Source organism: Gasterosteus aculeatus, chromosome 10 (assembly GCF_964276395.1).
Source record: "Gasterosteus aculeatus chromosome 10, fGasAcu3.hap1.1, whole genome shotgun sequence".
NCBI classification, from domain to species: Eukaryota; Metazoa; Chordata; class Actinopteri; order Perciformes; family Gasterosteidae; genus Gasterosteus; species Gasterosteus aculeatus.
Window position 1 is genome coordinate 8,747,182 of NC_135697.1, and position 24,125 is coordinate 8,771,306.

At 46.7% G+C, this 24,125-nt stretch overlaps 1 protein-coding gene across 16 annotated transcripts in view; it reads left to right on the forward strand.

Annotated features, from left to right (window-relative positions):
* Positions 1-24,069, forward strand: part of akap9 (A kinase (PRKA) anchor protein 9) — a 48,918-nt gene extending 24,849 nt beyond the window's left edge. For 3 of the 16 annotated variants that reach the window (XM_040189170.2, XM_078081480.1, XM_078081485.1), the window contains 34 exons: positions 3,518-3,680; positions 5,485-5,579; positions 6,064-6,181; positions 7,133-7,171; positions 8,058-8,290; positions 9,425-9,544; positions 11,614-11,790; positions 12,304-12,396; positions 12,627-12,779; positions 13,226-13,312; positions 13,741-14,745; positions 15,556-15,696; positions 15,781-15,825; positions 15,908-16,048; positions 16,443-16,487; positions 16,595-17,416; positions 17,822-17,879; positions 18,090-18,211; positions 18,343-18,531; positions 18,620-18,787; positions 19,140-19,245; positions 19,331-19,520; positions 19,653-19,803; positions 19,990-20,334; positions 20,436-20,702; positions 20,808-21,064; positions 21,308-21,413; positions 21,616-21,816; positions 21,937-22,140; positions 22,282-22,517; positions 22,663-22,757; positions 22,846-22,984; positions 23,141-23,271; positions 23,544-24,069. In XM_040189170.2, the coding sequence (XP_040045104.2) occupies positions 3,518-3,680; positions 5,485-5,579; positions 6,064-6,181; positions 7,133-7,171; positions 8,058-8,290; positions 9,425-9,544; positions 11,614-11,790; positions 12,304-12,396; positions 12,627-12,779; positions 13,226-13,312; positions 13,741-14,745; positions 15,556-15,696; positions 15,781-15,825; positions 15,908-16,048; positions 16,443-16,487; positions 16,595-17,416; positions 17,822-17,879; positions 18,090-18,211; positions 18,343-18,531; positions 18,620-18,787; positions 19,140-19,245; positions 19,331-19,520; positions 19,653-19,803; positions 19,990-20,334; positions 20,436-20,702; positions 20,808-21,064; positions 21,308-21,413; positions 21,616-21,816; positions 21,937-22,140; positions 22,282-22,517; positions 22,663-22,757; positions 22,846-22,984; positions 23,141-23,271; positions 23,544-23,587 (6,486 nt within the window). In that variant the 3' untranslated portion in view covers positions 23,588-24,069. Of the gene's footprint in view, positions 1-3,517; positions 3,681-5,484; positions 5,580-6,063; positions 6,182-7,132; positions 7,172-8,057; positions 8,291-9,424; positions 9,545-11,613; positions 11,791-12,303; positions 12,397-12,626; positions 12,780-13,225; positions 13,313-13,740; positions 14,746-15,555; positions 15,697-15,780; positions 15,826-15,907; positions 16,049-16,442; positions 16,488-16,594; positions 17,417-17,821; positions 17,880-18,089; positions 18,212-18,342; positions 18,532-18,619; positions 18,788-19,139; positions 19,246-19,330; positions 19,521-19,652; positions 19,804-19,989; positions 20,335-20,435; positions 20,703-20,807; positions 21,065-21,307; positions 21,414-21,615; positions 21,817-21,936; positions 22,141-22,281; positions 22,518-22,662; positions 22,758-22,845; positions 22,985-23,140; positions 23,325-23,543 lie in introns of all 16 variants that reach the window. The other 13 variants (XM_040189174.2, XM_078081481.1, XM_040189171.2 and 10 more) reach the window with 13 other exon arrangements.
* Positions 24,070-24,125: the final 56 nt, after the last annotated feature.

Here is a 24,125-nt window from a genome sequence, read left to right on the forward strand (position 1 = left end):
GCATAATGGGGATGAGGCTGCAGAATGCGGCCGGCAACAAGGTTGGCCTGTCTAGAATTCACACACAAAAGAGCCCCCTTATTCCCAGTGGTTGCCTGTAGATACGAGCTGTATTTACACGGAGCTTTTGTCTGGTCGATCAGCCTATCATAGGCAGCAGTGCACAGGGCAACTCCACCCCCCTCGCGCCGTCCGTGCAGCGGGCCCACTGTTTCCAGTGTCAGCCCACCGAGTTGTGGCCACTTTAACTGGGCCATTGAGTGCGTAACAGTAACTGACTGCACAGTGCATCTTCCCGTTGGCTGAAATTCATGCATTACTCACGCTGAGCTGGGTTTTCATCTTGCCGGTCTAAAAATAGCTTTAAAGACAATTTGGGCCAAGCATCACTGTTGTCCCGGCATCCGTCTGCAGCACAGATTGACTGTTGACCGTTATCTTCTAAATAATTTTGAGTTTTTTGAAAGCTAATTATAGTAATGTAATAAATTTATTAATTTGCAACAATTTCAATTGTTGAGCAAATTATCAAAATAAATATTTGCTTATTCCCTTGTCCAACATGTTATATTTTAACAATTTAACAATATTCAAAATAATACTCTATTTGCAGCCGCATTAGCTTTTTACGACTCCAAGTATACACGATTAACAGGCCAATAACCTTGTAATCAACAAAGCCTCTTAATGGTTTATTCAATGATCTCCCCCTTGCTATTGATCCGATATCCATTAGTCTTGTCTGCGAGCGCTGCTGGATTGCCACGTCTTGCCTGACGAGCAGCGTCGTAAACTGATTAATTCGACGAAGCCGGTCAGGAATGTGGAGTATCTTTGTGCTGTAAATGATTTGCCTTTGGAAGGTGTTTGCTGACTCATTTCTTACTCCTATTATATGAGACGTGGAAATTGTGCCTCTTCAGTCGGTATGACGTTTGACACGCCAAACACAGACAACAGCTGAGACTAAGAGGCAGCATGTCAGAACACCTTGATCTGTTCTTTCTGCGTCTACGTAGGAAGGGAATCTAGTTTGACAACTTTCTGTGTAAAGGGCGTGTGTTTGTGGGTTATTTGTGTGTGTGTATGGGTAGAGCCTGTGATCTATTTGCAAATCTACCTGGCCCACTGGCTCTAATTACTGAAGCCACACCTGCTTCCCTCCCACTCCTGTGGGAGTATCAGCAGTATCCTGCTGTAATAGATCCATGTAGGAAGTGAAAGAAAAAGCCTCTCCTACTGAGAGGCGCAAACAGCTCTGAAAGTCTGGAATTGAATTGAATCATTTTAAGCACGGGGGTTGACGCAGGTAGAGTGGGTGTAACACAGTGACCGTAGCCCGCCTGGGGTAAGTAAAGCTCGCCTGGTAGAAGAGAGATCCGGCTGGGTGAGTAATAGTATGAGCAGGGGAGCGTGCGTGGGGCGGGAAGGACGGCGATCCTAGAAGGAAGTGAAAAGAGAAAAGTGAGAAAGACTTGAGATCCAAGCCCTGTCATTCCACCCTCGGCAGGTTGTCGCTCGGAGTGAACAACTAAAAGGGGCCGCTGAGAGGTTTCCCTGCAGGTCGGGGGTTACTACCGCGTCATGGTATTGTTAATGAATCTCCAGGGGGAGAGAGAGAGAGGAGAGCGAGCAAACCGGAGCAGAAGTGGGGGTGTGAGCTTTACCGAGCGGCATAATATGGTTTCACTCTGAAGAAAGAAGGTCAGAGAGAGCAGAGAAAGCAGCATCGAAGAGAAGAAATGCTTGCCTCTGTGATCACAAACCTCCTGCGGTCGGATTCAGGAATGCCTTCAAAGCCGTCGGACCGGGATGTGACTTCCACCTGCTGTCATGGATGACACTTTTCTTGGAAGGACTGTTGCCGGATGATTTTCTCTCTCAATAATTACCTGGGGCTTGTTGTACCTCCAGCATGCAGCATGTGATTGGGACGTTGTGAGCGTCAGCTTCTCCAATTGTTGTTTACTCTTGTGTGTGTTTTGCAAACACACAGAGACTGTTGCTTGGAGCTGTCCACACTAGCGTTGCTCAGCGCTTCATTCCCCACTGGACTCTATTCTCATTTGTGGCCGGACAGCTCAGCATGACGGATCATGAAAAATAGAAACGTGATTTGATAGCTCCAGAAAAGGAGCCCCGCCACAACAGCCTTAGGTTGGGAGTCCTCCCTCCATCCATTTACCTTTTACCATGGATTCGTACCGCTCGTACCGGAACTCGGGCTTGCAGAGTACCTCGTGGGTGGAGGTGGAGGACCAGGACGTGTACGAGGTGGAGTCCCGCGTACCCCTTCCCCGACCTTTCCCACTGTGCAGCACTTTGAACGAGAAGAATGCCGTTGTGGTACACACGCAAATCTCTCATATCAATCACAGGACTAATGGTCACCTCCTCAAAGTCATCTCCAAAATCTCCCTGCCCACTCCTCCGTACACAGTAAGTCTACGCAGCCCGTTTCAGTTTGTTATGGTCTTATGAAGCGATGACAGCTGAGTGTCGTTCCTCGCAGGAGCACATCAGCTCTTTTATTATCACCTCTCTCGGTCAGGGTGGTGCTACTACTTCCCCTTTCCCATAATGTTATACCATACAACCTTTGCTCAGGTGGATGTGAACTATGGAAAGTAGCTGTGGGATGAATGCGAGTGTGTTGGCGGTTTACTGCATGATTATTTCATAGCTGTGCCACTCTGAAAAGCTGCCTTCTGTCATCTGACATGAAGGTCATTAAACAAATATGATATCGTTATCTCAGCCGGTTTCTGTGTGTGTGTTACATCTGCACATTCTGTTGGTGGCCCATGAACTGTGTAGTCAAATCATTTCCAACGCGACAGCAAATTGCTTTTCTAATTTAGGATGAAAGAGGAAATAGCTTGATCTACAAATATGCTTTTTGAATTTAACTTGAATGTAGATCATACATTTAAGGGAACAAGATGGGTTTTTCAAATTCACAGGAAGAGCTTGAATCTACATCTTGATATATTGGATATTTTGAATGTTAGGTGCATATCTTGTTTTAATTTGTTTGTAAAATAATCTGCATTGAGAGCTATGAACTGTGGTCCGTTGTTATGCATTACAGTTAATGAGACTGACATTTGTGTGTATACATACTCTATAATAACTCTTTCTGTTTGATTTCAATTTCAACTTGTTGTTCGGGTCATTATTTGCTAATATTTCTTTTATTATTATTATTTAAGTTAAATATAGCTCCATTACCCAACGTTTTTTATTTGAGGTTTAAAAATCTTAGTTTGAGTCAAGCAAAAACACGGGAGGCCACACCAATTAAGCAGCTTAATAGTCCGGCTTTTGCTGATGACTAAAGACATTAAACAGCCGTTTTCACCACCTGAGTGGTTGTCTTGCAAGTAAATACAGTTCGTATGTAAAATCGGTGGAGTGCCCCTTTAGGGCAGCGACTGGTTGTTCTCAGAAGCTCACCTGCAGCGGTCCTAACTCCTTGTGTTTGCGTGTCGCCGTCTCTTCCTTCTCCCCGTCCCAGCTCGAACATGCCCGGCTGACCCAGACCGAGCTCATGCGGGAGTCCTTCCGCCACAACCAGGAGATGAGCGAGCTGCTGCAGAAGCAGGAGGAGCTGCAGGAGCGGTTGTCGGAGGAGGCCCGCGCACGCGAGCAGCTGGCTCTGGAACTTCACCACGCCGAGGGTGAGCTTCTCCCGGATGAAACCGTACACTCGTATATACAATCGCCACAGAGTTTCTCTGGTCCACCTTTATTGGACGCCTTACAGCCGTCGTCTCAATTGATGACGTGACAATTTGTGAAGAAAGAAAGGATCATATGAGGAGGAACTGAGGTGAAAAAAAGCATCACTTTGGGGGAGGGTGTGTTACAGGGAGCGATGGGATCAGCTGTTTTAAAGGAGAGAGTAAAGGAGCGCGAGACCATCTGTGGCGAGAAAATCGACAAATGCTAATTCCTGTTTGTCAGCCTCTCTGATTTGTGTTTGGACGGCTGACTGCGCGCGTGACGGCTAAACAACGAGGGCTTATGTATGGAGGCGTAGAGTAAAATCACCAAGGTTGGAGGATTCCCAAGGAAATAAGTGACCAATTTTTGTCAAAAGGTTTAAGCACAGTGTTTAATCTCAATTGGGGAGCTGGATGTCCCATCGATGTCAGAGACAGCTGGTCCACGGGGGTCAACTGTCACAGCCGTGTGTGTGTGTGTGTGTGTGTGTGTGTGTGTGTGTGTGTGTGTGTGTGTGTGTGTGTGTGTGTGTGTGTGTGTGTGTGTGTGTGTGTGTGTGTGTGTGTCACCAGTCAACTCGGCTGCGTCTCTCACACTGCTTTGCAAATGTAGATGTACAAAAGTAGTTTCTGTATGTCAGGCTTTGTGTACACACAGAAGAGCGGTGTGTTCGTAGCCTTTACTAATCGTACATCATGTGTGTATATATATATATATATACAGGAGTGAAAGGAGCAGCCTATCGGGTCATTTGTCCGCATTGGCTTCTTGGGAGTGCTTAATATCTGCTTAACCTGCGTCTCTCCACATTCTCCAGCTATTGTTTGGATGAGACGCGCAGGGTGTGGCCTTTTCAAACTGGTTTTGAATGAGGCTCATCGTGGAGAAAAGATCCTCTTCATTGGTTTGAAGAGACATGTTACATGGCAGTGAAAAGGATGAAAAGTCTTCTTTTGTGTTGGTTGTACAATGTTTAAATGTGGTATTATAATGTTGCAGAGTAATTGTGATCGAAAGATTCCCAAGAGTACTCTCTGTAGTTGGTGAACAATGTTTCTTTAGTTATTAATCATGTGCATCTGATTGTTGTGTACTGTAGAGGGATCCCTCCTTAGTCAAACTTTACACACACTGTTGTGTAAAGTTTGAAAAGATAATCTAGTCCTGACATTCACCTTCTGCTTGTCTCTTAGCTTGAGATGACACACAGCGTTTATAGTGCCGCTCTGAGCTACAAACGAGAATCAGGGCCGAACCTTTTCGCCTTTTACTCCAGAGTTACAGTAAATGACTAGATGGTTTCTCATTAGTTATCCCCCATAGAGTTGAGTTGAATACCACCCCGGTGCTTAATGCTTGCTGACCTGTGACAGAGCAGTACGATAATGATTGAATTTCATTGTGTTCACAGCTTAGTCTTGTTCTTCATGTCAAGCAAAATGGGTCAGACGTGCCCACTTGTGTTCTTCTGTGCGTCTCTGATGGCGGGTTTGCGTGCCTCGGTGTCCATGTATGTTGTCTCTTGGCTGTGTTGTCGGTAACCTTGGATTTTGTATCCTGGTGTTGAGTGCTCGTTCTTTTGAATGACAGCGCTGTGTGCGTGTTTGTGCCTGTGTGCGACTGAAACTAAACTCAAGACAAAATATTATTCCCTTCAATTAATGTTAAGTGATCACAAGTCAGTCGAACAAAGTGAGATTCTAGATTTCCACGTCGGGGCCGTTTCTAACGTCTCCCGCCGGCTGCGTCCACATGCAGATCTAATTGATGGCTACACGGGTGAACGAGCCGGATTGGAGGAGCAGTTGCGTCAGAAGGAAGAGCTCCAGCTGAGCCTCGAGCAAGAGCTGCAGGTGAGGCATTCCAGAGAGGAGGAACATAATTACCCTTCTCCGTGAGACGGAACATGGATCACAGGGTTCTATGGCCAATTGCTATTATTTTGCCTTTGGTGCTGAACAGTAGACACCCAAGTACAAGCACAGTTATTTCAGGTTCAATTAGTTAAAATATTTGCCGAAAAAACTCAATGTGTACAAATATATATATATATATATATATATTCACGCTGTGTGTTGATTTTCTAAAATGAGCGGCTAAAACAGTGCTCAAAAATGGAAACATTTATGGTGAACGTTGTTGGAGTAGAAAGCAGTGTCCGTGTCATTCATATTGCCACACATGATGGACCATTCAGTAGAAAAGCTCAATCTTGGTGTCGCCCCCTGAGCTCTGATGTAATCACAATCACAAGTACCCAGGCATGTCGCAAGCTGCCGCTTAAACAACATATTTATGAGACTTTTGTGCCGGTGAACTGAATGTCATTTCATGCAGGTGACCGGCAGCCGTCTACACGAGTTGGAGCAGGAGAGGCTTCAAATGCAAGACGAGCGGGATCTGCTGTCACGGCAACAAGACGCCATGAGGGAGCACGCCGGGCCCCGTGAGCTCCGTACGTTTCCCAGTGCTCTTTCACCTGAAATACATGCAGATTTTAGTTATCGACCTCAGGGAGTCGTCATTCTCAGGAAATGTATTTAATTTAGAAATTTATTATAACATGTTCTGAACATTTGAAGATAGGTTTGATTTTGTGAACGTACTAGCATTGTGCAAAGCATAATGTCTTAAAAATAAGGAAACAAGAATATAAAATGCCACTTTTTTTGTTATGACTCCTGTTTCAAGTAAGTTTGTTTGATATTGTTAAGAAAGTAAAGTCATTCAACCTAAATGAAAACATCCGTTTGGCTTGAATGACGGGGCACAGCTTGATCTGTAGACGTTGAGTCAGCTGCATGTCACACAACAAAGTATCACTGTTTAAGCCCCTCTTTTGTGAAAAGGGCCTACTGTCTGATTTCAATGGGTCACAAGCCTGACGTTGGTTTATTTAGCTGTTCTTCTGTCCTAATCGAACTGAAAACACACACACATGAGCCATAACTTGGATGCATTGTCAGCAAAAATAATTGAGACCCTGGATAAAAAATCAAAATGTTTACACACGTTCTTCCAGTATTTGTGCCTCAGGTCATATTTAGAGGTATTCTAAGAGTACTTAGGGGTATTTAAGGGTACTCCATATACATGAAGTGGAATAACTGTATCTGCTAATTTGCATTATGACTCCTGTATTATGAAAAAGGTATCCCATCAGTACCTTCTCTGATAAAATGGTGAGTATTTTTGCAAGGGTATAAAACAAAGGGGTTATTTCCCAATAATGTCCTTTCACAGCATCCTTTCTACAACATTAACTTTCTGCTGTGACAAAGACACAAAAGCACTGCCTCCTCTGTCCTCACCCTTTGCTAATCTTTATCCCACCAGTTTTCCTGTTCATGAAAAAAAACAAAAACAAGAGCATGTTACATTCCTGTGCTTTCTTATTCTCCTGTAGGCCTAGTTGAAGCTGCAATGGTTGCAGCACCTGAAGCAGGTGTGTCCACTTTGAGCATGGCTCGGTCATAACTGCTGTATGTTCTCTCTGATTGTGCACTGTGTCTGAGTGGCAGTATAACCCTCCTTAACCCTAATCCAGCAACTCACCAACAAAGCTCGGAGCTCGCTTGCTATGAGCTCACAAACTCACTCAGTCCAACCACTAACTTTTGGCTTCAGCTTTTCATTTTGATTGATTTTTGTCCCGGTTTTGTAGTTTTTCAGTGTTATCACTCATTTTAGCATGATGAAATGAAAGTCATCTTAAGGAGAGTATACATAGTCATTATTCCCAAACTTTCAATCCTCTGCATTGAATTGAGGGACTTTCTCTCTCCATTGTGATGCATATCTTACAGCACCTCTTTGAGTGAGACAATTGGCCGTTCAGTCCCTCTCCTGCCTGTAACAGCTTATTGGGCATGGATATCGCTACGTCTGAGCTGTCCACGTGTGTGTTCTGTCATCTGCACTCTCATCTCTTTACTTTTGCACTAATCCTGGGTAAAGCGCTGTGGGTTGTTCACTGGTGGCGGCGGAAGGCCAAAGAGGCATCATGGAGGGGAACGCTGTTCGGTAACGGGGCGTCGGGAAATTGACTGAGATGTTAGAAGAGTCTGAAGGAAGCCATGTGGCCTGTAAAAGGGACCTTAAAATAGAAAAAAAAAAAAAAACATTTCAGAGAAAGACGTTGATAACTCTTATAACAACACGGCCCAAAATGCTAAAACCTCGTCTCGTTGCTCACACTTCAGACTCTTCAGGAGCTCCATCGCAGCATCTTGTTTGTCAAACCTGAAAGAATCATTGACTACAGTCATCCACCGTGAGGTGACAGGCCCGAGATGCCGATCTGACGTCCACCCTCCGTTGTATCCCTGTAGACCTCCTGGAGGAAACGGAGAAGCTGATGAAAGAGAAAGTGGATGTCCAGCGTCAGGCGGAGAAGGAGAATGCCGACCTCCTGAAGCAGGTGAAGCTGCTGGAGGCGGAGCTGGAGGAGCAGGTCAACAGGGTGATCGAGCTGGAGAACGCTCAGAGCACGGAGAGCGGAGACCTCCGTCAGCAGGTCCAGGCTCTGGAGAAGCAGCTGGACAAGAACCGGAGGTTCCTCGACGTGAGTGACAAGGACTTTGACTTTTACTCAATGATGTTTATGACCGTTTTACATTACGTTCCTATTTGGGTAGCCGTAAATCATGGATGAATTTCTTATAGGAGTTTTCATTGGAAATTAAGTAATTAGTTGATGACAGAAAAAAAGTTTGATTGAAAAACAATGTTAATCAGGAATACAATCCTTTGTGCTAAATTCATTCTTTTTTCTGAACTTCATTCCATTTTATTATCCCTCATTTGTAATGTACATAGTGACATGCCTCAAATTTTAAAACACTGTTTAAATGTGTTTTTGCAAATATAACAGATTTTAGTTTTATTCAACTTAATACATTAAATACATTTTCCATAACAAGGCAATTCAATCCTAAATTTATAAAATAGTTGCGCTGCCAGGGGGGACCCTACCCTCCTATTTGGCTCATGGTTTCATGAGTTTGTTCCCATCATCGTAATTGGGCCGCTTGGCCAGGAGTTGGCACGTAATTGTCTGGATGTTTGAGTGAAGATTCCCTCCATTGTCCCGATGAGGCTGTTTGCACAAACAAATATGAAAAGAGCAAATTTGTAAACGTAATCGCATTATTTTAACAATTCTTTATCATAGTCCTGTTTTCTGTGGTGTGCATTAATAAAATAAAACTGGATTTCATTTCTGTTTCCATTTTGACAAGTGTGTCTGTTTAGTTTGTAATAATTACCTTCATAATTGAGTCAATGACAAACATTTTCACTGATTACCTAAATCTGAGTTTAGGGTTAACAGAAATCAGTTGAGACTTTCTTTTTTATTCTTTCTATGGAATTTTATCCTCTGTTTTAAACATTTTAAAGTAACACAGCAGGCAGCGTTAAATGTTGCCCCATTCACCCATTCATCTACACTTGCGTGATGTCGCCTGAACAAAGACGACACCCATTCTGTGGGTCAGTGCTTACTGCAAATCTGCAAAGTCCAAGACACCTTTTACCTTCTCAACTTAAGCGGTGGGTCTTGCATCACTGCGTTATGATTTTTCAATCATCCCAATCTGCAGCAAATCATTTTTTTTTTAAATGGTAAAACATATGGCCTGTATTGAAGAAGGGGTTCAAAAACCTTCAATACTCGTGTCTTCATTTTGGCGTGCAGGAGCAAGCCGTGGACCGAGAACACGAGAGGGACGTCTTCCAGCAGGAGATCCAGAAACTGGAAGAACAGCTGAGGAATCCTCAGAAGCTCCAGGCCGGCTCAGAGCAGAGGAACAAAGAGGTGAGCGAAGGGCCAGGCGTTGATAGAGAGGCTTAGGCTGTGCACACAGAGCTGACGGTCACACCACAGAACAATGGCCTCAAAAAGGCTGAGTGGGATTAATGTTTGATCCTTTTTTTCTGTAATAGTGGGTCTTAGTAGCATGATCCTGAAATGCACAATACAGTGGGAGTGATGCATTTAGCTAAAGTTAATCACTGTGACTGTGCTGCTGTACACAAACATAAGGCTGTGTCTCTGTACAACATATTTTCGCTCTCGTTATCCTCATCTCAAGCCGCTGTTCTCTGCTTCCACTGCTGGTCATCTGGTCATCTCTGATTCCCACAGCTTCTGGCTTTCGGCCCTTTTTGGAATTGGCCTCGTCACATTTCCAGTTGTTTACAGTAATGAAAGTTTTTAAGTACTCACCAAATTGCAGTGTGACATTTATTTGTGTTCATCCCAGCAGTAAACGCTGTCAGTTTGAACTTTAATGTTTATTTGTTGTGTGTGCTGTTTTTACTCTTTAGCATCTCCAGGATTATTCATCATTAGCTGTCATTTTCCTTCACTCACAATCTGCCTCCGTTTCACTCGGGGCAAGGAGAAATCTACTTTTGATCAACACCGTTTACATACTATTGCAGACATCGCGCCCTGTTTAATGTGTATTATCAACACAATGTCCTCACAGTAACCCGCTGAATTCATTTCATTTGTCCTTCGCCAACGTAAAACATCATGAGCTGCAGCGGTTTCTGTGCCCTCTGAGCATTTTACTTTGTCAATCTGAAACATAATTTGACAAGTCAGTTATTCCATTAGGGGACTATGATTGTAATGCTTAGTGGGATCATAATCTTCCTTGTTCTTTCCTTAAGGTCATAGTAACTGACGTATACTCAATTCGCCCTGCTGCTCTTTAGCCTTTGAGCAAGTCTAACCATTTGTTTTCTCCCAAATGAATTAAATAATTTATGATTGCATCGTTGATTCATTTTTTACACGTTAGTGACAAAATCGGTTGTTTCTATTCCTTGAGTTTATATCATATCAGTTATACATCAATCTCACTTTAACCTCCCTCCCAAAGATAACTTCTCTGCGATTTCCAGAGGCTCCTTCCACATTTTTAGCACGCGGTGCTTTCTCTTCCCGCTTTTGCCCTTGAACTGTCCATCCTCTGATCCTCTGTGCCTTCTCTCTCCCGTGGCTATTACAGGTGGATGGAGTAACCTCTAAGGTATTGCTTCTAGCTACACGTAGAATCTCACCCAGAGAGCATCTAGTGCATTTTAGTACTCCCTCCCGACCCTGTCGACGTTACGCGGCCTGCCCATCTCGCTCATCCTTTCCCACCTCCTTTCTCCTGTTTGATCCCTGTCGAATGTGTCAGTCTTCATTAGAAAAAGCAACTTCTTAAACTTTCTTCCTCTCTCAGCTGCAAAGTGGCGACGAGGGGCCATGTAAAAGCAACCTCGCTGAAGACGATAGCCTTTCAATTCAATTATACCCACTTTTTGCATACCTGACAAGGATGTAGTAAAATATCAAAGTACATTCTTACGTGAATATGCAAGTCACGCTGGATGCATTTCATCCCCCCTTGTTACAGGGTAGTTCTTTTTGTTTGAGCAACATGCATACAAATGCATTTCTGAAACAACGGGCTACATAAAGGTTAGTGTATGAAAGGACGCTATTTTCTTTTATCAGTGGAGCCATCTTGACAGTTTTATTCCTCAATTCTGAGATAATCCTAAACAAATCTCCCTCTTGTGGACCCTTCTCCCTCCCCTTCATTGATTTGCTGCTGTTCCCACAGATGGATCAGTTACCTGCCAGCGGTCCTCCTGGCTAATGCACTGCTCTGTGGTTTGTGTCCCCCTGAATGAAATCGCTCTGTCCTGCACCTCTCTTCTGTCTCGGGCCCCCTCCTTTCTCTCAGGTGGATCAGCTGACCGCCCAGCTAGCTGTACATGCACCGGCTATGCTGTAGCGAGTGGTGTCTGAGGAGCATTCTCATTAAACACCCCCCCCCCCCCCTTGCCTCTCTCTCTCTCTCTCTTTCGCTCGCTCACTACCAGGTGGACCAGCTGACCTCGCAGCTGAAGGAGAAGGCGGATTGGTGCAGTGAGCTGCTGCTCAGCTCAGAGCAGCAGCGCCGTGAGGTGGGAGAGCGCGACGAAGAGATTGACAAGCTGGAGAGCCGCATCCGCGAGCTGGAGCAGGCCCTGCTGGCCAGCGCTGACTCCCTGGAGAAGGTAAGGAGGGGGAGGAGAGAGGGGGGGGGGGGACGAGAGAGGAAGCATGTGCGGGAGAGTCAGAGGGGTAAGCATCTCCAATAGCTGTGGAGAAAGGCAGAGGGGGTACGTGACAGGACGGAGATGGGGAGGAAAAGGAGGAGCGCTGGGATGCACAGAGAGATGGAGAACAATGTGTGGGTGGGTGTGCTTCACCCGCGCGGTAGTTTGTTGTTGGTTATGAGCTACGGCTAGCAACTGACAAGATTGCCCCCCCCCCGGTGTTCGTGAAGGGCTGCGAGAGGGAAAAAAGGAGCAGTGAAGAAAATGCTCTGATATCTGCTCTGCCGCTGCACAGCTGACAAATGGCTCTGAGCTCCACTGCAGACTACAACTTTTGTGCTAAATACATTTTGTGTGTGTGTGTGTGTGTGTGTGTGTGTGTGTGTGTGTGTGTGTGTGTGTGTGTGTGTGTGTGTGTGTGTGTGTGTGTGTGTGTGTGTGTGTGTGTGTGTGTGGCTGGTTGATCAATAGAAGCAGCATGCATCCACCACAGAGGCCAAACACGCCACACTGGAGGCTCAATTGCAAACTGAGAGAGAAGCTTTGGAGCGGAAAGAGAAAGAGGTAGTGTGCTAATCGGGATAAATCTCTTGGATTGAAACATTTGTCTCTTTTCAGCAGTAGATATAAAGCATATATGAACAAGCCTCTTGCTTACATGTGCTACTGTTGTCTCCTTTAATATCTCCTCCTATTCTTTCTATTTACAGCACTAGTTGGACATTCGTAACCAACCAGTAAAACATTTTGTCTGGTTTCTCTGAAATGCTTTCCATGTTCACCTGTCGTCTCAGATCTGTAACCTGGAAGAGCAGCTGGAGCAGTTCAGAGAGGAGCTGGAGAACAAGGGCGAGGAGGTGCAGCAGCTTCACATGCAGCTGGAGATCCAGAGGAAGGAGATCAGCAGCCAGCAGCAGTATCTAGAAACAAAGGATAGCATGCTTCAGGTAAAGCGCTGTTCCCCTGACACAAGTCTTTACAGTATTTTTACATAAAATTGTGAATTCTGGAGGTGGTTAAGTCTGTGTGCGAACTGCAGGCACTACTGGCTTCTTAAATGCCCATGGATGTGATTATTAGGCAGACGCTTGACTTGTAGTTGTAGTTATTTAGTTAACTTTGAAGTTAAGCTGCCAGTGATTTCAAGACCGTTGACCAATGTGTGACTTTGCCTTAAACTGCTTAATACAACACAAGTTCTTTATTCACACAAGTAAAAACTGCTCAGGTCAGTGAACGGGACCGTTTTTATGGGAGATTTTATTCTATGTTGTTCTGCCTTGCAAGACTGCCACTTGCATTGCGTTTCGTTTTTGACATCCACCACGATGGTGACTCTTGAGCGGACTTTGTTTATTGACAGCCATCACATTATAATCTCTGACTTTTGAAGGTGATGGAGGAGAAGGACAGGGAAATAGCCCTTCTTAATGAACAGATCACTAAGCTCCAACACACGGGAACCTCCTCTGATAACAAGGTAACGCAATATGCGTATGCGAAATGGAGCAATAGACTATTTCGAATACGCATAACTCGGTGTTGGTGTGTGTGTTTCCTGCATTCGTAGTCGCTTTTGTTTTGGTCTGCTCCATTTTTTTCTTTTCTTTGGGAGGTTGTTTTGCTTGTTTTGTCTCGGTAAGTAATTCCACAGTGCCATCGTCTTCTTTGTGAGGTGATCATTTTATCATGTGAGGTGGATTAATAAACCTCTGAGTCTCTAAAGAGATTTTATAATTGATCAAGTTCACACCTTTCAGATGCCAATAAAAAATTCCATTATCCTGGGGACCAAAGACCCTCCAAGGACCAAAGGGACTCAGAGGTTTATCCGAATAGTGGGACTTCTGTGGACTGATATCTTCTGACATTATTATGGTTTAAGAAAATCTGCCTATTTCTCTTTAGGAAATTGATGAAAGGGATGAGCTGATTAAAGACTTCGAGTCCCAGGTGGAGTGCCTGCGCAGTGAACAAGAGCGGTTGAAGAGGAATAGTGAGGAGGAGCTTGACCAACTGAATGCAGTCATCGACAGACTTCAGCAGGAGCTGGCCAATATCGAGCAAAAGCCGGCCGCGGAGGAGGACGAGGACGCCAAGGAAGAGAGCGCCGTAGGGGCGCCGAGTAAAGAGGAATACGATGAAATGAAGCAGAGAATGGACATGGCCACCGGAGAGATCAATACTCTCAAGACGAAGCACACCGCACTGTTGGAGACATACCTGCGCCTGAAGGAGAGCGCCGAAGCTTTAGCTGAAACGGAGAGCGCCGAGAGCGAACTTGAAGATGCCCTCAGGGAGAAAACTGCAGGCCTGGTGGTCATGCAGGCCCAAGTTCAAGCCTTAGAGCAGAGTGCAACGTCCAAAGTGGAGGAGTTGGACCTGCGCATCCGGCAGCTCGAGGTCGAGGTGGGTGAAAAGGACAGCGAGTTGAGCCGCTGTCTCCTCCTCCTGGAGCAGACACGAAGCCATGCAGCTGATCTCCAACAGAGGGTCTCTAATCTGGAGGAAAATCTGCGGGAGAAGCTGGATGCAGCGCTCGTCAACCAGGCCCCGCCGGAGGCCTTCCAGCAACAGCAGTCCAAAGAGTCCGAAGGAAACCAGGACCTGCAGAGCCGCGCTGAGCCCGATGTGCAGTCGGATATCTTTGACTTTGGTATTCCCCAGATGGATTTCAGTGGAATTGGTCAAACGAGACAAGCTCCCAAAGGGAAGGTGGTCCATCTGACCCAGAGGCTCCGGGAGCTGGAGGTGGGACTCAGCGGGATTCAGAAAGATCAGGAGCTCCAGAAGCAGCTGCTCTCCAGCTCGGAGGAGGAGGTGCTGGAGTACGAGAGGAGGCTGTCCGTGCTCATGGATCTGCTCGGTCAGATGAAGGCCGGGCCTCCCCAGAAGACTCCCCCGGCTGTGGGGGTAAGAGTGTGGCCAATTACTCATATGTGTAGTTCCATATTTTGATTGTGGTCTAGAAGTGTTTCCCGTCTTTATGCTGTGCTAAAAAAAGTGGATACGTCTTCATATAAAGAACCTGAGTGTTATTCTCTGTATGTACAAACCTTTCCTACAGAAGTTCTCCTTTAAAGGGGCCATATTATGAAAATTCCACTTTTTTAGTGCTTCCATACGTTAATTTGGGTATCTGGCATGTCTCCCAACACAAAAACGCTGGAAAAAAACAGCTCACGCGGCTTGTTGTGGTGTGGTGTTGTGGTGTCGGAAACGATATGCTTGAGTGCGTCAAATGGGATCACCACCAACGTCTACGTAGATTTGGAAGCACGCCCATGTAGGGAGTCTGCCTACATGGCCTTGGACCGCCCCCCACCAACACTCCACCCACCCAGTTAAAAGACGTAATGGCTAGCTGGGCAGGCAGCAGCTAGGCGAGCGCATCTCGTGGAGGAGGGGGAGGGGAGAGGGGGGGGGGGAGCTGGCTCATTAGCATTTAAAAGAACAGGCACTCAAATTATTTTTAGAAAATTAGATCCCATTGACAACTCTCACCAACATTTTCACTGAATTCAAATTCCACATTGGCCAATTAAAACTTAATAGACTTGCTTAAAATGGCAGAAAAAAATACATTTTCAAAAATTGGAGCATGTTCTTAATTTCTTCAGCCTGAATGACAAACCGATGCTGTCATTGTACTCAAATCTCAGGCTTTACCAAGTTGTCCCTTGTCCAATGCAGCTGTCATAATCTTGCTGACTTTTTTTTCAGGCGCCTCCTGCTGCTGAGCCGCCGGCTGCTACGTCGGAGCTTCTTCAGGAGTTGCAGGAGGTCAAAGATGAAGTTTCGGCCACCAAAGAGCAGCTCGACTGCTACAAACAGAGCTGCAGCAAACTACAGGAGGAGCTCCAAGTGTGTGACTGCCTCTTCATGTTCAGACATTGCAGAGTATTTCTGATGTTTGGTGAGACTGACGGACGCTTGCTTTTGTTGCAGGAGAAAACCGCTACAATGGAGCGACTAAAGGGACAACTTCAAAAGGTAGGAACAAAGATGTGAGACTTGAGTTTAACTTTTGTCTAAATAAAGTCTTGTCTGATATTTAAAATTGACTTGGCTTTAGGTATCATCTGGTGCCTGTGAGGAGAGCAAAGTTTCTGAGCTTCAACAGGAGTTGAAGGAGGCTCAAAATGAGGCCGCTTGCACCAAAGAGGAGCTGAACAGCTGCAAGGAGAGCCTGGAGAAGCTACAGGAGCTCCTGCAGGTTGGACATTCCTATCCTCTCAAGAATAAGAGAATTAAAATGAATGTTTTCAATTTTCATAATTGACATTTAAGTAACATTTGGGCATTTTTAGAAATGGGAGTATGTCTTGAAAGTTAGATCTCATGCGTACTGTGAAATAGTACCAGCAGCCATTAGCGTAGCTTAGCATGAAGGAAATAATGTAAGGGCATATCGGCTCCATCCAAAGTTAACAAATCCATCTTCAAACAGAGTTCACTCAGTAACCAAACATGCTGTAGCTTCACATGTAACGGAATGATAATGATATTGTTCTCTGAGAAGGAATAACTGTGTTGCCCTAAAATGTTGAACTGTTCTCTCAGTGCATCAACTCGTTTCCTTTTAATGACATACAGTTGTGTTTGTTAAGGAGCGGGAGATTACCATCTCTCGCCTTAAAGGAGAACATGTTCAAGTAAGCAAATAAACAAACTTATTTTCCTTTCTTTTCTTTTTTATGAAAAAGTAAGCAATATTTTCCTCTATGTGTATTATTTGACCGACTGCTCAATTTTCCTCAAGATACAAGCAGATGAAAGCAGAACCAACATGGCCGAGCTTCTCCAGGAGGCGGCTTCCACCAAAGAGGAGCTCAACACCTACAAGCAGCATAACAAGAAACTTCTGAAAGACCTCCAATTCCGTGATGTCTCCATTTCTAAACTCAAAGAGGAGCTCCAGGAGATGAGAGGGAATGTAGATACCACCAAACATGAGCTCCAGCTCTTCAGGCAGCACAATGAGAAACTCCAGAGTGAACTACACGACCGTGAGCTCTCCATCACTAAGCTCGGAGAGGAGCTCCAGGAGGTACGAGCAGCCTCGACGAAGACTGCGGATTCTTGTCCTCCGTCTTCCTCTCCCTCTCCCGCTCCCTCTCCCTCTCCTCAGCCGGTCCCGTCTGCTTCCTCCTCCTCCGCCACGCAGCCTAAAAGGAAAGGAGGGAAACAGCCGGCTGGCAAAGGGATCGGCGCCAAAGATAAACCGTCTGTCTCCAAGAAGAACTCTGCCCCTTCCGTGCCGTCCTCAAGCAAATCCCACAGCTCTCGACTAAACAGCAGCTCCGCGCAGCAGCACGTGACACACTCGTTCGCGCAGACGGAACCGCTCCGAATGTCCGACCTGGACCCGGAGAGCGAGAGCGCAAACAGAGACGAGATCGAGGAGGTGATCGGAGAGTTCGAGGAGAAGATTGTACAAATGCAGGAGCTTCACGCGGCGGAAATCCTGGACATGGAGGCTCGGCACATCTCAGAGAGCGAGAGCCTCCGGAGGGACACACAGGCTCTGGAGGACGAGTGCAAGGCCCTCAAAGCGGTCATCGACAAGCTGCGCTCCACGCAGGTGAGGGCAGGAAAGGACAGCTGTGTTAAAACTACTGGTTATTTTCATTTCTATTGATCCTTTGGTTTATTAAATGTCTGATAAAAATAAATCGAAATTAGTTAGTCAAGTTCCCAATTTTTTTTCAACCAATAAAACTAAAAAAACAAAAGATATACAATGTCTTAAGATGTAAAATAATGAAAAGTACCTGAGACCAGGAGATATTTAGCACTTGATCAGTGACATAAAGATAAAACCATCATCCAAATATGCGATAATTTATTCATTTTATGCACATTTAAGAATTTAACAGAAGTTCAATGTTTTGAAGGGGTTTCATACTAGGGACACGTACTTGTGTTGTATTATCATTTTCAGTGATCCAGTGAGGGAATGATCTGAATCATGTTTAATCTTTTGTAGCCCCCTTCATCAAGACAAGACCGTCCTACATCACTGTTCAAGGATGGCTACACAAGTGGTAAGAAACAACTCACTGTCCCCTCAAATGTCTACTGACAGTGATTAAATGTTTGGTCCTCCAGTATTCTCCTCGTATTTTTAACAGCGTTGTCCCGAGCGAGTCCGTGTCAATTTCCACTGCGTGACATGGTTTGTCACGGAGGCTAGGATTCATTTCACACGTCTCTATTGGCGTTGTTAACACCAAAAAACCTTTTTGCTCTTGCAGACAGCAGCTCAGACTACAGCCAGCGGACCGGGTTTGACTTCCCCAGCTTGCAGCAGGAGTTCCGGTCGACTCCAGAGGGCGCGAGGAGAGAGACGGACGATCCGCTGCCCGACTGCATCAAGGTACGACTTCCCCCACTAGAGCTCATCAATACGTGGTTCTACAGAATTAGGATTCTCATTTTAATCATTATAGCGATGGAAGGAACTAGAAAACAAGGCTGGTAAATGCGACCACATGTTTGTGTATTCAGACCTTGCTGCGGGAGGTGCACCAGGAGGGCATGCAGGTGCTCTCTCTGTCCGAGCTCCCGCTCGCTGAGGGCGAGTCGGGCAGCCAGTTCGACGCCCCGGGTTGGCTGAAGGAAAGAGACGCCCTGCTGGCCACTGTGGAGTCTCTCAAAGGCCTCATCACCCAAATGCAGACACACAGAGAAACACAGGTAGAGGAGCCCCCTCCCCTCCCCGGTAGTATCCACAAAACGCTGCCCATGTGTGTGTCTTTACCTGTGCGTCTTCGACTTGCCGCAGACGTCTGGCGGCGTGGACTGGCGTGCGGAGCTGCTGGATGCAGTGCGCCAGGTGTTCACAAGGGAGCGGAGCGTGCTGAAGAGCGCCCTCTACAGCCAGTTGGACCTGCTGGACACCAGCGACGCCATCGTCCACCTCAACCAGCTGGAGCGCCGACTGGCTGAACAGGTACGACAGATCTGATATGGCCGGAATACACTCAACATCTTATTCATTGATTACTGTTAATGATGAAGCTTTCATTAAAACATCAACACCTCGGTGATTTTCTTTAGTCCAAGTGTGTAAGTAAAGATTCTTTTGTATAGTACTTTTCAAAATAATGATGTAAAAGCATTAAACATCAAACAAGCAGGAAAGTAACAACAAATCAATCAGACATAATTCAAATCAAATCCTGCTCAATGTCTGGCTTCTACAAAACGGAAGACAAATACTAACATATTACTGGATTGATTATGATTGATTATGATTTGTGTTGTTTTGTGTCAGTAACTCATCTTTTGTGACCCTGATCCAGGACACCCAGCACAGGGAGGCGATCGGGTCGCTCCACACTGCGGACCGCTCCAGTCTCATCTCTGAGATTCATCAGCTCCGAGGTCAACTGGAGCGACTTCATCAAGGTTAACCTCCTTTTAAAAACTCTACTGATGAAGATTTTTCTCGCTAGATCCTGATGTAGGATGTTTTCTGATTTTTGTCCTTCAGCTGCTCTCCCTGTTGCGTCAGCGAGTCGTGAACGTAGCGTGAAGAAGCAGGGAGGAGGAGCTGATGGAGCAGCGGAGGCCGACATGCTGCTAGTGGAGGGGCTGAAGAGTGAACTGTCCCAGACTCGACTGGAGCTGGAGACGACGCTCACGGCTCAGCACAAACACCTCAAAGAGCTTGACACACTCAGGTTAGACATTTTGTACAGACGTGAGGCCAATGCACCTGTGTTGGCGTTTCGGAATGTCTTCCTCCAATGTAACCTGCTTAATTTGAAGAAAGTATCCAACACAGCTCCGCTCCATTATGTCTCTGTCAACAGGGCAGAAGCATCTCAGAAGGCTGCTGAGGTGGACGCACTGAACGACCGGCTGACTGAAGAGAGGAAGAAGAGCAGAGATCTTCAGTGGGCAATGGAGAAGGAGAGATGTCGAACTGGGAACGACGAAGAGAGTAAACGAGAAGAACTGGAGGTGAGAGTCTTTACGCAGATATTCCTGTGCCGCATTAGATGTGTTACCTTTTTTCCTCCCTATGCAACAATGTTTATATGTTGACCTCCATGAAATAGACAAAACAAATAAACCGGTGAGTTCCTTTTTTTTTCTGCGCTCAACATATTATTCAGGTCATTCTAAAAACAAGTGTTTCCTCCTCAGGACCTTAACTTCAGCCTGGAGGAGCAGAAGAGCCACGTGGCCCAGCTGACCCTAACCCTGGAACAGGAGCGCCAGGTCTCGTCTCGGCTCTCCCGGCAGGCCGAGCAGGAGCGCCTCGGCCTCCACAGTCGCCTCAAGGAGTTCCAGGTCCAGCTGGAGACGGAGCGCGCCAAGGCCCTGGAGATGGGCAGCGCGCTGGGGAGGGAGCGGGAGCTGCGGACGGGCGCGTCCTCAGACGGCGGCCCGTCCAGTGAGCAGCGGGTTGATGAGGACAGGAGGGAGCTAGACAAGGAAGAGAGTCTGCTGGCAAGACTACAGAGGCAGCTGGATGACAAACATGCACAGGTGGGATGTTTTCTTTTTAAAGAATTTGCTCCAAATGGCCACAAAAGATTGCAGGGGAAAAAGTGTAAATGATGACTCTTGCGAATTGCTGTCAACTCCAGGTGGTGCACCTTCTCGGTCAAGTGGAGGCTCAGAAGCTCGAGGTGGTCAGGAAAGAGGAGGAGCTGACTCTGGAGAGTCAGAGGTCGACACAGGACCAGGAGGCGCTGCTGGAGGCTCGGGCCCAGCTGGAGAGGCTGGTGGCACAAATGTCTGAGGTCCAGGAGCAGCTGGAGAGAGAGACAGGGAGGAGGAAGCGTCTAGAAGGAGAGAAGGAGAGACTGGAGGAGAGGTTGAACCAGTTGGTGGAGCAGAAAGAAGGAGGGGAGGTGAGCGCAGACCTGCAGGCCTATGGCCACAGTGTTAAACTTTCTCTTAATAAATAAGTATTTATTTAATAATGCTTTGATTCAGCCATTGTTTTTGAACCCAAGCAGGCCGCCGTGCACAGCGAGCCCACCAGCCGCACCGAAGACTGGGTGTTTCAGCAGAAGAGTGGAAATGTCCAGTCAGCAAGCTCCACCACCTCACCTCAGCTGGAGGCCTCTCCAACAGGTCGCACCAGCGGCCCCCAGCACGGCCCGCAGCACGGCCCTCAGCACGGCCCTTGGCGCACGGTCGACAAGATCCTGGATAAACTCCACCTTGTTTCCGCCAAGATCTGCGGCATGGCCAACGAGAACACGGGGAGGTAATTCCTGTTTTTAACACCATATCAGCTGTTAGAGGTGATGATGTCAACCGCTTGTTCTGCTGCACCCAAGAGCTCCAAAAAGTGTTGACTGCATTAATACAGTCGTTATGGATGTAATACTTCTGCTGTAAAATAAGTGGACCATAAAAGGCAGGACTTCTCTAATACAGCATTGTACAATTTACTAAATTTTTGTTGGTGTGTGTGTGTGTGTGCGCGCGTGTGTGTGTGTGTGTGCAGGCTGACTGCAGAGGTCGACAGTGAAGAGTTATCGTGGTTGCAGTCCAAAGTGAACGAGGTCATCACCATGCTGCAGCAATCCCCAGTTCTACCCTCCGTCCCCGAGGTCAGGAACCTATATTTATATTATTATAATTGTATAACTAATAATGTTATTTTCAATACTTGAGGATTGAGCGGATTCAGGTTCATGATCAACAGAAGTATAATGTTGAAGAGAATCCCCACTTTGCCGATGACCTTGTTTTGTCCCAGCGAGCGCAGCCTGACGACACGCACGTGGTTGTGACCGCTTCGTTGTTTCCCAGCAGAGTGTTTCCCTGCTGCCGGGCGGCTCCTCCACCAGCTCCTCCAACACCCTGACGGAGCGGCTGCTGAGGCAGAACGCCGAGCTGACCGGATTCGTCAGCCGTCTCACCGAAGAGAAGAACGACCTGAGGAACCACACGCTGCGCTTGGAGGAGGTGCTCCGGCGCTACCGGCACGCTGGACCCGGCTCAGCCGACCGCGTGAGTGCACGGCAGGAAATACTGCTGATTGAGATGAAAGATTCGAAACATCTAAAATCATCATCAACAGCTTCAGTTGAGGGAAGCTTGATTGTGATTTAGTTTGGTTTGGTCCTGCAGTTCAGCACCAGGAGAGGAGTGTCGAAGGCGGACTCGTCGGGTTTGGTACTTTCCGAGGAGCGGGAGGCTTGGACGAGAGAGAAGGTCCGTCTGGAGAAAGCTCTTCTTCTGGCCCAGGCACAGGTGGCCCGGCTCCGAGGGGAGATCAGGGCCGACAACCTGCGGGAGATGACGGGACCCGAGGCCGACAACGCTGCACTGAAGGTCAGCTCAAAAGCTGCTAATTAGTCTCTGTAATTCAGCCGCAGTCTTCTGAGCTGCTTCTTTAGCCGCAGACTTCATCTAGTCGTAGCAACTCCCACAGAGATGGTGATCGCGTCCTTTTACTTTCTACCGGCCCTTCAGAGGATGTACGGGAAGTACCTTCGGGCGGAAAGCTTCCGCAAAGCTCTGATCTACCAGAAGAAGTATTTGCTGTTGCTGCTGGGCGGCTTCCAGGAGTGCGAGGAAGCCACGCTGTCGCTCCTCACCAGGATGGCAGGCCGGCCCGCGCTCCCCGTCGGGGAGGAGTCCCCCATCCAGCGCCGCCGGGGGCTGACGCGCTTCCGCTCTGCCGTCCGGGTCTCCATCGCCATCTCCAGGTAGGCAGCACGTTGAACGTGGCTATTGAGCGCAGCTGGGCCAGTAGAAGCTCGTCCTGAATTTTCTGTCACACTCATGCATCAGATGACGTTTAAGATTTCCACGTTAACAGCTAAAAGTAAAAGCTGCACATGTTCTGCTCAGAATGCGTTTCCTGGTGAAGCGGTGGCACAAAGCGACGGGGATGAGCTCCTCAACCTCCTGTGGCGTTAACAAGAACGGAGCAGGAGAGATTTCAGGTAAGCAAGACACGTCAGGCTTTACTTCTGCGCGGGAGAACGTGTCGGTTAGAAGTGATGCTCCATGCATTTTTATCTCCACACTCAGAGGTGAGAGGCTCGCCGTATCTTCACCCGGGCAGCGTGGACACGTACAGAGAACGTGGGAGTGGAGGAGGAGTCTCGACCGGCAGGGGGAGAAGTGGACGTGAATCCCCCAGATCGGCCGTCTCCTCCACACAACACAGGTGCAACTGACAACAACTGTTATCCATTAACTTTAGAATCCATTCAATTAGTCAATGAATTGGGGGAAATAACGGTCCAAGTTAGGGTTAGGGTTAGGGACAGCTATTTTTTTTTCTTGAACATAATAACTAAAATGTGTTTAATGTGTTGCGTAGGTTTCACACGGCCGGAGACCACGGAGCTCTCACCTGTTCCCACCTGCAGAGCTACGACCCCGACCGCGCGCTCACCGACTACATCTCCAGGCTGGAGGCGCTGCAGAGGAGGCTGGGCGGGGTGACGTCAGGTAGACCTTTCTGCAGTTAGTGAACCTTCATAAGTGACGGTTATACACTAAAGGTAAAGCCTGTGACATTTAAGCGCTGGCCACACCAAGGCAACGTTTACATTGACCCTCATTAAGTTGAATAAACAGCCGCATTTTAAGACACAAGCGCACACATTGTTTGGCATTATATCATGTGTGTGGATTATTCAGTTACTGTGCTGTATATCAATAGTTGCAGTTGTTTTATTTCTAAAAAGTAATCTCAAATTGGCCTGTTCTTCTCTCTGCAGGAGCTTCTTCGTATGCTCAATTGCACTTTGGCTTGAGGAGATAGACGCCGTCATGTTACTTTGGCTTGAAGAAACTCAGTTGCCTTTTCTCGTGCTGAGCGCTCTGCTGTTTTCTATCATTCTGGTGTGGACTGTATCTCTCCATGTGGACCAAAACACATTTTTATATTAGTGTACGACATGTTGTATTCAGGCTTTTTGTCGCCAGCACTTGAAAAACAGCAATGTATGTAAAGGAATCTGCCTCGTTGTTGTGGATGAACTGCAATCTATGTTGTCTAATGCTAATTTAAGACCTGGTGATTAATTTATATGTTTGTGTGTGTGGGTGGAGCGTTATGTAAAGAATGTTTGGGTTTATTGTTAAGGAGGCTGCTGCTGGATATTCTACACTACACTGTGTTTGGTTTAGGCCTGACGGACTACGGAGAACATTTGTAGAGAACGTATTTTTATAAAGCGTAGGAGCTTTGAACTTTTGGGGTATTTTGTCAAAAACTGAAATAAAGAGGACTACATTATGAAAGAGTTGTGTATTTTTTTGATGACAAGTGTTTTTGTACCAAAACCTAAGTATTCATT